Genomic DNA, 13081 nt, shown 5'->3' on the forward strand with positions numbered 1-13081 from the left:
TGCATGTCTATAGTGCAAGGCAGCAGACTGCTTTGGTGATTTCTTTTATGTCTGCCATAATCATCTTGGCATTGTTAAACATCACCCGGCTTGTAGCACAACATATTTAAGTTGAGATTTTCATCCCAGTGACGGAGAAGTAAGAAAAGCTGTCGGGCAGCCCCTTTCAATGCAAGCAACTGTAGACCATCAGGAAGAGTCTGTGCCCGTAACCAACCTTCTGCCTTTGCTGCTAGTAACTCCCATTCTACGAAGAAGCCAGCACAGCGATGCTCAAGCCATGCTAGCGCTACCGCTGTGGCCCAAGAACATCCCTCAAGATCTGGGTCTACTTCATTGCCGTTTTCTGAAGGACATGGAGAAGTGTCACATGGATCCGTCTCCGATCCTCGCCCACTGTCTGCTTGATGGCAAAGAGCTTCGGGACATGATGTGGCATAAACAGGCAGTGAAGCGGTATCGTTTGTCATTGGAACCTGAGGCTGGGATCCCCCTTTGCAAGTTTGTGTTCCCCCTCTGATGAAGTCCTCATGTTCTAATGGACAAGGCTCAGACACTGGACTAAGGCTTCCGTGATGACAGGTGAATGGGGAAGTGCGTAGTAAACGCTGAAGTGAGATCTGTACAACACTGGAAAAGCAGCCATTTAAGTTGAAAAATCCCTCGGGGGACTGCAGGCTTATCTAAGGAGGACATAAATGAACATTGGGTAAATGACGTGCAAAACAAATGAGGGCATGGTCAGCACCATTATGCCAAATATCCTGAAATGAGTTTGTGGCAATTCTATAGCAAAGTTTTATCAATGCATCACCATGTGAACGTCGTTTTTTAACTTTATTCCCCAAATGTGAAAAATTGCTATTCCTAGTAGTTTATAGTTTTTCCTAACAGTTTCCTCAAAAGAAAAGTGGCATACAAAACAAGGTTTCTCCTTGTGGAGAGTGACAAGCCAGGCCTAGCAGAATGAAGATACTTATACACCATGCATGCTTCTCTGGGAAATTAAATATGCAAATTGCTTAGCTTGTTAAGGTACCTTCACACTAAACGATATCGCTAGCGATCCGTGACGTTGCAGCGTCCTGGCTAGCGATATCGTTGTGTTTGGATCCTGCTGTGACATCGTTGGTCGGAGAAGAAAGTCCAGAACTTTATTTCGTCGCTGGATCTCCCGCTGACATCGCTGAATCGGTGTGTGTGACACCGATCCAGCGATGTCTTCACTGGTAACCAGGGTAAACATCGGGTTACTAAGCGCGGCCCTGCGCTTAGTAACTTAGTTACCCGATGTTTAAACTGTTTACCCTGGTTACCAGCGTAAACGTAAAAAAAAAAAAAACATACTCACATTCCGGTGCCCGGCGTCCGCTTCCCTGCACTCCTCCTGCATCCTGTGTAAGTGCCGGCCGTAAAGCAGAGCAGTGACGTCACCGCTCTGCTCTGTGGGAGATGCCGGAGATGTTCGGCGCTGACACAGGATGCAGGAGGAGTGCAGGGAAGCGGACGCCGGGCACCGGAATGTGAGTATGTGGGTTTTTTTTTTACATTTACGCTGGTAGCCAGGGTAAACATCGGGTTACTAAGCGCTGCCCTGCGCTTAGTAACCCGATGTTTACCCTGGTTACCAGGGGACTTCGGCATCGTTGGTCGCTGGAGAGCTGTCTGTGCAACAGCTCTCCAGTGACCACACAACGACGCTGCAGCGATCGGCATCGTTGTCTGTATCGCTGCAGCGTCGCTTAGTGTGAAGGTACCTTTACTCTTCAAAAGAATAAACATTACCCCTTAGATCCCAGTCTTAACCCTTTCACTTAGCCAAATCAGAGCTCATACTTTGCACTGATGAGGGGCAACCACAAAACACGATCTGCAAATTGAGATTCTGGTTTGGCTTTTTTCCTAAGTCATGGCTCGTTAAAGGGTCCATATTGACTTTTAAGGATTGCTACTTCCAATAGGTGGCAGTAAAGTTCTAATCCTCGTCCTCTCTGAAGAGGCAATTTACATATTGAGGCATATGGCATACTCTGTATATTTTAGAAAAGTTACCAAATGTGCAAATGTTGAGGAGAGCCGTAAGGTCAAATACTTAATTAACCTCAAGACATAAGAGATTGAGAGAAGCAACCCATAACATGTATTGTTTAACCTTACATAAGCTTTCTCAGACCAAAGTGAGACACTAAAGATGGCTCCCATTTCCTGTTTAAGCACACCATGTGCTGGTATCCAAGATGATGCCTACCCTGATGACCTCAAGGATCCACCCACAGCGACGCCCACCTTGATGACCTCATGGACCAACCCACCCTGATGACCTCATGGATCCACCCACAGACTTGCTCATTGCCCAACCCACTAACTAATGGAATACATACGATCACTCCCATCTCAGAGCTAACCGAGCCCCCCTTACAGGGGTTATATAAACGTGTTCTTATTAAATAAAGGCCCTTGGAGCTGAGCCATAGATTGATCAAGGAGAGTTTACATCTGACTGTGTGTTGTCTGATGTTATTTCTCTAGTGCGCACCTGATCAATATCCATTAGGCCAGGAGTAGGCAACTGGAGTGAACATTTCTTATTGTTCAACCTAACACAAACAGGTATAGTTTAGTTAAGATCTGCCCTCTAATACTCTGGCCATTGCACTTCACTTGCTGCTAAGTAACAGACTACCAGATTCCCCACTGTCGCAGCTGAGCAAGAAGAGAGAATTAAAGGCACACTCCCATGAGGATTTTTTTATTTTCCGATATGCTAGTTATCATGTATGTGAGTGTAATTCATGTTGGCAATATTCTCACTTGCCTTTGTCCTTTCTGAAATCAGCCCCACTTCAGCACTACATCACTGCATTTGTGACCTGCTGAGTCACGCCATGGTTGCGGTGTGGCCCTGTGGTCACCTTTTGAACGTTCTCAATGTACAGTAAGTCTATGAAAATTTAGAACGAGGCCCTGTAGCTTCAGTTTGAGTCCCATAGACTTGAGATTGTGACTGCTGCTCCATCAGAGATACAGCAGGTTAAAGAGCCAGTCACGTGATGCCGGAGTGGTGCTGATACCAGAAGAGGCAGGCCTGTAAGTATGTTACTGCACTGATTACACTTACATACATGATAACAAGCAGACAAGAAAATAATGAGCACCCAAGTGTATGTATATATATATACACACACACACACTACAGACCAAAAGTTTGGACACACCTTCTCATTTAAAGATTTTTCTGTATTTTTAGGACTATGAAAATTGTACATTCACACTGAAGGCATCAAAACTATGAATTAACACATGTGGAATTATATACTTAACAAAAAAGTGTGAAACAACTGAAATTGTGTCTTCTATTCTAGGTTCTTCAAAGTAGCCACCTTTTGCTTTGATGACTGCTTTGCACACTCTTGGCATTCTCTTGATGAGCTTCAAGAGGTAGTCACCGGGAATGGTCTTCCAACAATCTTGAAGGAGTTCCCAGAGATGCTTGGCCCTTTTGCCTTCACTCTGCGGTCCAGCTCACCCCAAACCATCTCGATTGGGTTCAGGTCTGGTGACTGGAGGCCAGGTCATCTGGCGTAGCACCTCATCACTCTCCTTCTTGGTCAAATAGCCCTTACACAGCCTGGATGTGTGTTTGGGGTCATTGTCCTGTTGAAAAATAAACGATGGTCCAACTAAACGCAAACCGGATGGAATAGCATACCGCTGCAAGATGCTGTGGTAGCTATGCTGATTCAGTATGCCTTCAATTTTGAATAAATCCCCAACAGTGTCACCAGCAAAGCACCCCCACACCATCACACCTCCTCCATGCTTCACGGTGGGAACCAGGCATGTAGAGTCCCATCCGTTCACCTTTTCTGCGTCGCACAAAGACACGGTGGTTGGAACCAAATATCTCAAATTTGGACTCATCAAACCAAAGCACAGATTTCCACTGGTCTAATGTCCATTCCTTGTGTTCTGTAGCCCAAACAAGTCTCTTTTGCTTGTTGCCTGTCCTTAGCAGTGGTTTCCTAGCAGCTTTTTTACCATGAAAGCCTGCTGCACAAAGTCTCCTCTTGACAGTTGTTGTAGAGATGTGTCCGCTGCTAGAACTCTGTGTGGCATTGACCTGGTCTCTAATCTGAGCTGCTGTTAACCAGCGATTTCTGAGGCTGGTGACTTGGATAAACTTATCCTCAGAAACCGAGGTGACTCTTGGTCTTCCTATCCTGAGGCGGTCCTCATGTGAGCCAGTTTCTTTGTAGCGCTTGATGGTTTTTGCCACTGCACTTGGGGACACTTTCAAAGTTTTCCCAATTTTTTGGACTGACTGACCTTCATTTCTGAAAGTAATGATGGCCACTCGTTTGTCTTTACTTAGCTGCTTTTTTCTTGCCATAAAACAAATTCTAATTCAGTCTATTCAGTAGGACTATCAGCTGTGTATCCACCAGACGTCTGCACAACACAACTGATGGTCCCAACCCATTTATAAGGCAAGAAATCCCACTTATTAAACCTGACAGGACACACCTGTGAAGTGAAAACCATTCCCGGTGACTACCTCTTGAAGCTCATCAAGAGAATGCCAAGAGTGTGCAAAGCGGTCATCAAAGCAAAAGGTGGCTACTTTGAAGAATCTAGAAAAGACGACAATTTCAGTTGTTTCACACTTTTTTGTTAAGTATATAATGCCACATGTGTTAATTCATAGTTTTGATGCCTTCAGTGTGAACAATTTTCATAATCATGAAAATACAGAAAAATCTTTAAATGAGAAGGTGTGTCCAAACTTTTGCTCTGTACTGTATATATATATATATATATATATATATATTTTTTTTTAAGGAAGGCAATCAGCAATACTGAATCGTGCTTTAACAAAAAGCCATGCACAGTCATCCATCACCTATTTCTCTCGAGTCTACCATTTGGGTGGCATACTCAGTCTGCACCTAAGGGTACATGTATTTTCAATGGGGAGAGCTTTAAAACTTACCAGAGGTAGGTAGTCCTGTACTATACGTTCAGATTTTGGCTCTTTATCTCCAGTGAAGCATGGCTTCAAAGGTGATAATTTTCCAGACAAACTGCGGATTTTCCTTTTACCAACACCAACCCTACAGACAGACGGGAAAAGGTTACATATTAAAATCAAACAAAGCCATGGTCCAATAGTCAAAATGCATCAAATGATGTATGCTCCTTACCTTGAAATTAAAGAAGTATCTGATGATTTTTGTGAAATACGTGGGCTAAAAATTTGCCCTAAAACAGAGAGTTTAAGAGACACTGTTGGTTATCTTTGCAAATGAATGTAAACACATCCAGCCATAAACCTCCGTTCAGTCATCTACACACAAAATGAAAGCATACCAGTCCTTTCCCATAATGGAAACGCATGATTTTGCTGCCCTGTCCCATCGACGCACACACAAGCTAAAACTGCTTTTTGTGCACACACCAGTCTAATGTCATGGACCTTTCACAATACTTATGGCTCTGTAACTTGCCATCCATCTTTTTGAGTGGGCAGTTCATCATTAGAATTCCTCCAGTACTATACAGGAAAGATATATATCTTGGTACCGTGTTAGCCAGTAGATAGAAAAATATTTAGAATTGAGAGTCCTCAGTGGTTGATACCTTTTAATGGCTAACTGAAAAGATGGTAACAAATTGCAAGCTTTCGAGACTACAGAGGTCTCTTCATCAGGCATAGACTAACACAAATTCTGAAGAATCACATATTTATGCACAACATAGTACAGAAAAAAATAAAAAAAACCATGGATAAGACAGGTGACATGAAGCAGAATTACCATGAGTGATAAACAGTTATGTCCATAAATATTGGACCACTTCTTAGATAAGGAATGTTTTATTGTCCTCTGATTGGGGTCTGGGTCTGTTGTGATGACCCCCTCATAGTCTGAGGGGAAAGTTCCTTAGTTGATGTAAAAAGGCAAATAAAATAATGGGATGCATTAAAAGAGGCATAGATGCTCATGAGGAGAACATAATTTTACCTCTATACAACTCACTAGTTCGACCACACTTAGAATACTGTGCACAGTTCTGGTCTCCGGTGTACAAGAAAGACATAGCTGAACTAGAGCGGGTGCAGAGAAGAGCGACCAAGGTTATTAGAGGACTGGGGGGTCTGCAATACCAAGATAGGTTATTACACTTGGGGCTATTTAGTTTGGAAAAACGAAGGCTAAGGGGTGATCATATTTTAATGTATAAATATATGAGGGGACCGTACAAAGACCTTTCTGATGATCTTTTTAATCATAGACCTGAGACAGGGACAAGGGGGCATCCTCTACGTCTATGTAGGAAAGAAGGTTTAAGCATAATAACAGACGCGGATTCTTTACTGTAAGAGCAGTGAGACTATGGAACTCTCTGCCGTATGATGTTGTAATGAGTGATTCATTACTAAAATTTAAGAGGGGACTGAATGCCTTTCTTGAAAAGTATAATGTTACAGGTTATATTCCTTCATAGGGTGTTGATCCAGGGAACTAGTCTGATTACCGTATGTGGAGTCGGGAAGGAATTTTTTTTCCCCAATGTGGAGCTTATTCTTTGCCACATGGGTTTTTTTTTTTGCCTTCCTCTGGATCAACACGTTAGGGCATGTTAGGTTAGGCTATGGGTTGAACTAGATGGACTTAAAGTCTTCCTTCAACCTTAATAACTATGTTACTATGTAATTACTGATATTTCTAGAACAAATCTGTCACATCCAAATATACTCTCAGCTCACTGATATAAAAGCATACTCTTGTAGAATACAAGTGATGGCAGTGAAAGTCAGCACCTGTCTTATCTCACCTGCTTATCAGCACAATCTCTGGCAGCAGGCTTCTCCCCAGAGTAAAGGCCCCGTCACACATAGCGATTTACCAACGATCACGACCAGCGATACGACCTGGCCGTGATCGTTGGTAAGTCGTTGTGTGGTCGCTGGGGAGCTGTCACACAGACAGCTCTCTCCAGCGACCAACGATCAGGGGAACGACTTCGGCATCGTTGAAACTGTCTTCAACGATGCCGAAGTCCCCCTACAGCACCCGGGTAACCAGGGTAAACATCGGGTTACTAAGCGCAGGGCCGCGCTTAGTAACCCGATGTTTACCCTGGTTACCAAAAAAAACAAACAGTACATACTCACCATCTGATGTCCGTCAGGTCCCTTGCCGTCTGCTTCCTGCTCTGAGTGCCGCCGTACAGTGAGAGCAGAGCGCAGCGGTGACGTCACTGCTGTGCTGTGCTCTCACTGTACGGCGGCACTCAGTCAGAGCAGGAAGCAGACGGCAAGGGACCTGACGGACATCAGATGGCGAGTATGTACTGTTTGTTTTTTTTTACATTTACGCTGGTAACCAGGGTAAACATCGGGTTACTAAGCGCGGCCCTGCGCTTAGTAACCCGATGTTTACCCTGGTTACCAGTGAAGACATCGCTGGATCGGTGTCACACACACTGATTCAGCGATGTCAGCGGGACCTCAACGACCAAAAAAAGGTCCAGGCCATTCCGACACGACCAGCGATCTCGCAGCAGGGGCCTGATCGCTGGTACGTGTCACACATAAGCGAGATCGCTACTGAGGTCGCTGTTGCGTCACAAAACTTGTGACTCAGCAGCGATCTCGCTAGCGATCTCGCTATGTGTGACGGGGCCTTAAGGGTACCATCTCACAGTGGCACTTTGGTCGCTACGATGGCACGATCCGTGACGTTCCAGCGATATACTTACGATCTCGCTGTGTCTGACACGCTACTGCGATCAGGGACCCCGCTGAGAATCGTACGTCGTAGCAGATCGTTTGAAACTTTCTTTCGTCGTCAAGTGTCCCGCTGTGGCGGCATGATCGCATTGTGTAACAAAGGTGTGCACGATATGATATGCCCGTACGACTTCTACATCGCAAATACGTCATGAAATTATCGCTCCAGCGCCGTGCATTGTGAAGTGTGACCGCAGTCTACGACGCTGGAGCGATAATGGAGCGACGCTGGAGCGTCACGGATCGTGCCGTCGCAGCGACCAAAGTGCCACTGTGAGACGGTACCTTAAGTGACACACTGGTGCTCAGCTGACAGTTTCACTGCCATCATCTGTGCTCCAAATGAGAGTACAGATGGTACAAAATATACAGTGTGACATTATAAATGTCCCCTTTGTAAACCCACCTTCATGGCCTCCCATTTTCTCCAAGCCACTTTCAGATGCTATTCCTGGTGGGGAGGATGGTGGAATTAGAGATATACCTGTTACCAAGAAAAATGTGTAGAATTGAACTGCTGCACTTTAAGGGAATAGGTTTTGCTACATATTACAAAGTCATATGAAAAAAACCTCAATCTAAAACGGTATAATTTTATTATTAAAAACAAGGCAGACAGAACCACCTTTAGGTGGTTCTGTCTGCCTTGTTTTTAATAATAAAATTATACCGTTTTAGATTGAGGTTTTTTTCATATGACTTTGTAGACTGTTACCTCGTGTCTATTATATCCTATTTTTGAGATTTGCTACATATTAACTTAATGTAGAAATTTTACTTTAAGGGTATGTTTCCACGGTCAGGAATGGCTCAGTATTTGCTCATGATTTGACGCAGGTAAAATCTGCATCAGGTCACTGGCACGTCACCTGCGTTTTTGATGCGTTTTTTTTCATGCAGATTTGTACGCAGTTTTTTGTAAGCTAAATAAAGATATATTATTTAACAAACAAAAAAAAAATTGTGAAGTCATTTCTAGTCCAACCTTCTCTAACATTTGTCAAACCCACACTGTATTACACACACAGATAGACAGATAGATATGAGATAGATGGATAGATAGATCTGTCTATCTATAGATCTATCTATTTATCTGTAGATCTGTCTCTTATTCCATCCATCTATCATCCTCATTCCTTCTATCTATCCCATATCTATAGATAGATACATCTATAGATAGAATTATCTATCGAAAAAAAATCTGTTAGGCCGGGGTCACACTTTACAAAAAACTCGCACGAGTCTCGCACCCCCATACCCAGCACTGCCACCGACACTCGGACCAGAGCGTTCAGCTGCATAGAAATACATGCAGCCGCACACTCTGGTCCCGAATGCCGGCGGCAGTGCCGGGTATGGGGGTGCGAGACTCGTGCGAGTTTCTCGAAAGTGTGACCCCGGCCTTAAGCGCAATATCTGTTTAATGTTTTAAAAAATGGAAAAAGAAAATGTGTGGGCTCCTGCGCAATGTTCAAGTCCAGAGTGGGAAAGCCGGCGACTGGGGGCCGGTGTTTATAGCCTGGGAAGCGGGTAATACCCATGGATCTTCCCAGGCTATGAATACCAGCCCGCAGCTGTCTGCATAGCTATATTAGTTATTGAAATAGGGGGACCCCAAAAAAAATGAGATCCCCCTATAATTTATAGCCAGAAAGGCTACGCAGACAGCTGCGGGCTGATATTCATAGCCTAGAGAGGGGCCATGGATATTGCCCCCCTTCTCTGGCTACAAATACCAACACCCAGCTGCCCCAGAAATCGCGCATCTGTAAGCCTCTTAGCCTCTCTCTTCCCGCTGCCCTGTAGTGGTGGCATATGGGGTAATAAGGGGTTAATGTCACCTTTGAATTGTAAGGTGACATTAAGCCGCCTTAGTAATGGAGAGGTGGCAATAAGATACCTATCCATTACTAATCCTATAGTTGGTAAAGGGTTGATAAAACACACACATGCAAAATATAGTATTTTACTGACATAAAAACACCACATAGTTTTCCCATCTTTATTACACTAATAATCCAAGCGAAGCCATTGATCTTCTGAAAAAAAAAAAATAAATAATAAACCAACAGTATACTCCCTGGTCCGACGCAGTCCTTAACCCCTTTCTGACATCTGACGTACTATCCCGTCGAGGTGGGGTGGGCCCGTATGACCACCGATGGGATAGTACGTCATATGCGATCGGCCGCGCTCACGGGAGGAGCGCGGCCGATCGCGGCCGGGTGTCAGCTGCCTATCGCAGCTGACATCCGGCACTATGTGTCAGGAGCGGTCACGGACCACCCCCGGCACACCGCGATCAAACATGATCGCGGTGTACCGGCGGTTCAGGGAAGCTTCGCGCAGGGAGGGGGCTCCCTGCGGGCTTCCCTGAGACGATCGGTACAAGGGAATGTACTCACCTTGTACCGAGCGTCTTCTCCCTGCAGTCCCCGGATCCAAAATGGCCACGGGGCTGCATCCGGGTCCTGCAGGGAGGACTTCCGGGTCAGGAGCAGGCTGCAGCTGCAGCTCTGTAAGCCTGCAGCGATGAATGAGATCGCCGATCTCACAGAGTGCTATGCAAACTGTGAGATCGGCGATCTGTGATGTACCCCCCTGGGACAAAGTAAAAAAAAAAATTTCCACGTGTAAAAAAAAAATAAAAAAAAAATTCCTAAATAAAGAAAAAAAATATTATTCCCATAAATAAATTTCTTTAAAAAAAAAGAAAAAAGTACACATTTAGTATCGCCGCGTCCGTAACGACCCAACCTATAAAACTGTCCCACTAGTTAACCCCTTCAGTGAACACCGTAAGAGAAAAAAAAAAAACGAGCCAAAAAACAACGCTTTATTATCATACCGCCAAACAAAAAGTGGAATAACACGCGATCAAAAAGACGGATATAAACAACCATGGTACCGCTGAAAACGTCATCTTGTCCCGCAAAAAACGAGCCACCATACAGCATCATAAGCAAAAAATAAAAAAGTTATAGTCCTCAGAATAAAGCGATGCCAAAATAATTATTTTTTCTATAAAATAGCTTTTATCGTATAAAAGCGCCAAAACAAAAAAAAAAAAAAAGATATAAATGAGGTATCGCTGTAATCGTACTGACCCGAAGAATAAAACGGCTTTATCAATTTTACCAAATGCGGAACGATATAAACGCCTCCCCCAAAAGAAATTCATGAATAGCTAGTTTTTGGTCATTCTGCCTCACAAAAATAGGAATAAAAAGTGATCAAAAACTGTCACGTGTCCAAAAATGTTACCAATAAAAATGTCAACTCGTCCTGCAAAAAACAAGACCTCACATGACTCTGTGGACCAAAATATGGAAAAATTATAGGTCTCAAAATGTGGAGACGCAAAAACTTTTTTGCTATAAAAAGCGTCTTTTAGTGTGTCACAGCTGTCAATCATAAAAATCCGATATAAAAAACGCTATAAAAGTAAATCAAACCCCCCTTCATCACCCCCTTAGTTAGGGAAGAATAATAAATTTTAAAAAATGTATTTATTTCCATTTTCCCATTAGGGCTAGGGTTAAGGTTGGGGCTAGGGTTGGAGGTAAAGTTAGGGTTAGGGTTGGAGGTAAAGTTAGGGTTAGGGTTGGGGCTAAAGTTAGGGTTGGGGCTAAAGTTAGGGCTAGGGTTGGAGGTAAAGTTAGGGTTAGGGCTAAAGTTAGGGTTAGGGTTTGGATTACATTTACGGTTGGGATTAGGGTTTAGATTAGAGTTAGGGGTGTGTCAGGGTTAGGGGTGTGGTTAGGGTTACCGTTAGGGTTAGGGTTTCAGGTAGAATTGGGGGGTTTCCACTGTTTAGGCACATCAGGGGCTCTCCAAACGCGAGATGGCGTCCGATCTCAATTCCAGCCAATTCTGCATTGAAAAAGTAAAACAGTGCTCCTTCCCTTCCGACCTCTCCCGTGCGCCCAAACAATGGTTTACACCCACATATGGGGTATCAGCGTACTCAGGACAAATTGCACAACAATTTTTGGGGTCCAATTTCTTCTCTTACCCTTGGGAAAATAAAAAATTGGGGGCGAAAAGATCATTTTTGTGAAAAAATATGATTTTTTTATTTTTACGGCTCTGCATTATAAACTTCTGTTAAGCACTCGCGGGGTCAAAGTGCTCACCACACATCTAGATAAGTTCCTTAGGGGGTCTACTTTCCAAAATGGTGTCACTTGTGGGGGGTTTCAATGTTTAGGCACATCAGGGGCTCTCCAAATGCAACATGGCGTCTCATCTCAATTCCAGTCAATTTTGCATTGAAAAGTCAAATGGCGCTCCTTTCCTTCCGAGCTCTGCCATGCGCCCAAACAGTGGTTTACCCCCACATATGGGGTATCAGCGTACTCAGGACAAATTGTACAACAACTTTTGGGGTCCATTTTCTCCTGTTACCCTTGGTAAAATAAAACAAATTGGAGCTGAAATAAATTTTGTGTGAAAAAAAAGTTAAATGTTCATTTTTATTTAAACATTCCAAAAATTCCTGTGAAACACCTGAAGGGTTAATAAACTTCTTGAATGTGGTTTTGAGCACCTTGAGGGGTGCAGTTTTTAGAATGGTGTCACACTTGGGTATTTTCTATCATATAGACCCCTCAAAATGACTTCAAATGAGATGTTGTCCCTAAAAAAAAATGGTGTTGTAAAAATGAGAAATTTCTGGTCAACTTTTAACCCTTATAACTCCCTAACAAAAAAAAATTTTGGTTCCAAAATTGTGCTGATGTAAAGTAGACATGTGGGAAATGTTACTTATTAAGTATTTTGCGTGACATATCTCTGTGATTTAAGGGCATAAAAATTCAAAGTTGGAAAATTGCGAAATTTTCAAAATTTTCGCCAAATATCCATTTTTTTCACAAATAAACGCAAGTTATATCGAAGAAATTTTACCACTATCATGAAGTACAATATGTCACGAGAAAACAATGTCAGAATCGCCAAGATCCATTGAAGCGTTCCAGAGTTATAACCTCATAAAGGGACAGTGGTCAGAATTGTAAAAATTGGCCCGGTCATGAACGTGCAAACCACCCTTGCGGGTGAAGGGGTTAATAACGAGTGTCCCACGACGAGTCCAGCTCTGCTACATCTGGATGCCTGACATCCAGACATAGCAGAGCTTGTAGATGACCACCGGGGATCTTCGGCGATCACCTACACTCTAGCTCTCGCAGTCAGCTGACCGTGAGAACTAGCCTAGGGTGACCGAAGATAACCCCCGGTCACGTGCATGGCAGTTCTCGCGGTAAGCTAAGTTAGAACTGGAGTAGA

The 13081-nt window shown here is 43.7% G+C and overlaps 2 protein-coding genes across 3 annotated transcripts in view; one reads left to right on the plus strand and one right to left on the minus strand.

Annotated features, from left to right (window-relative positions):
• Positions 1 to 2493, plus strand: part of ALG3 (ALG3 alpha-1,3- mannosyltransferase) — a 68506-nt gene extending 66013 nt beyond the window's left edge. Inside the window, exon 8 of the mRNA XM_077290125.1 lies at positions 2172 to 2493. Within this exon, the coding sequence (XP_077146240.1) occupies positions 2172 to 2317 (146 nt within the window). The 3' untranslated portion in view covers positions 2318 to 2493. The remainder of the gene's footprint in view (positions 1 to 2171) is intronic.
• Positions 64 to 13081, minus strand: part of VWA5B2 (von Willebrand factor A domain containing 5B2) — a 119169-nt gene continuing 106151 nt past the window's right edge. For both annotated transcript variants that reach the window (XM_077290121.1, XM_077290122.1), the window contains 4 exons: positions 8199 to 8276; positions 5202 to 5259; positions 4991 to 5111; positions 64 to 683 (listed from right to left, as the gene is read on the minus strand). In XM_077290121.1, coding sequence (XP_077146236.1) covers positions 75 to 683; positions 4991 to 5111; positions 5202 to 5259; positions 8199 to 8276 — 866 coding nt within the window. In that variant the 3' untranslated portion in view covers positions 64 to 74. The remainder of the gene's footprint in view (positions 684 to 4990; positions 5112 to 5201; positions 5260 to 8198; positions 8277 to 13081) is intronic.

The sequence above is a fragment of the Ranitomeya variabilis genome, chromosome 2, assembly GCF_051348905.1.
Source record: "Ranitomeya variabilis isolate aRanVar5 chromosome 2, aRanVar5.hap1, whole genome shotgun sequence".
Taxonomy (NCBI): Eukaryota; Metazoa; Chordata; class Amphibia; order Anura; family Dendrobatidae; genus Ranitomeya; species Ranitomeya variabilis.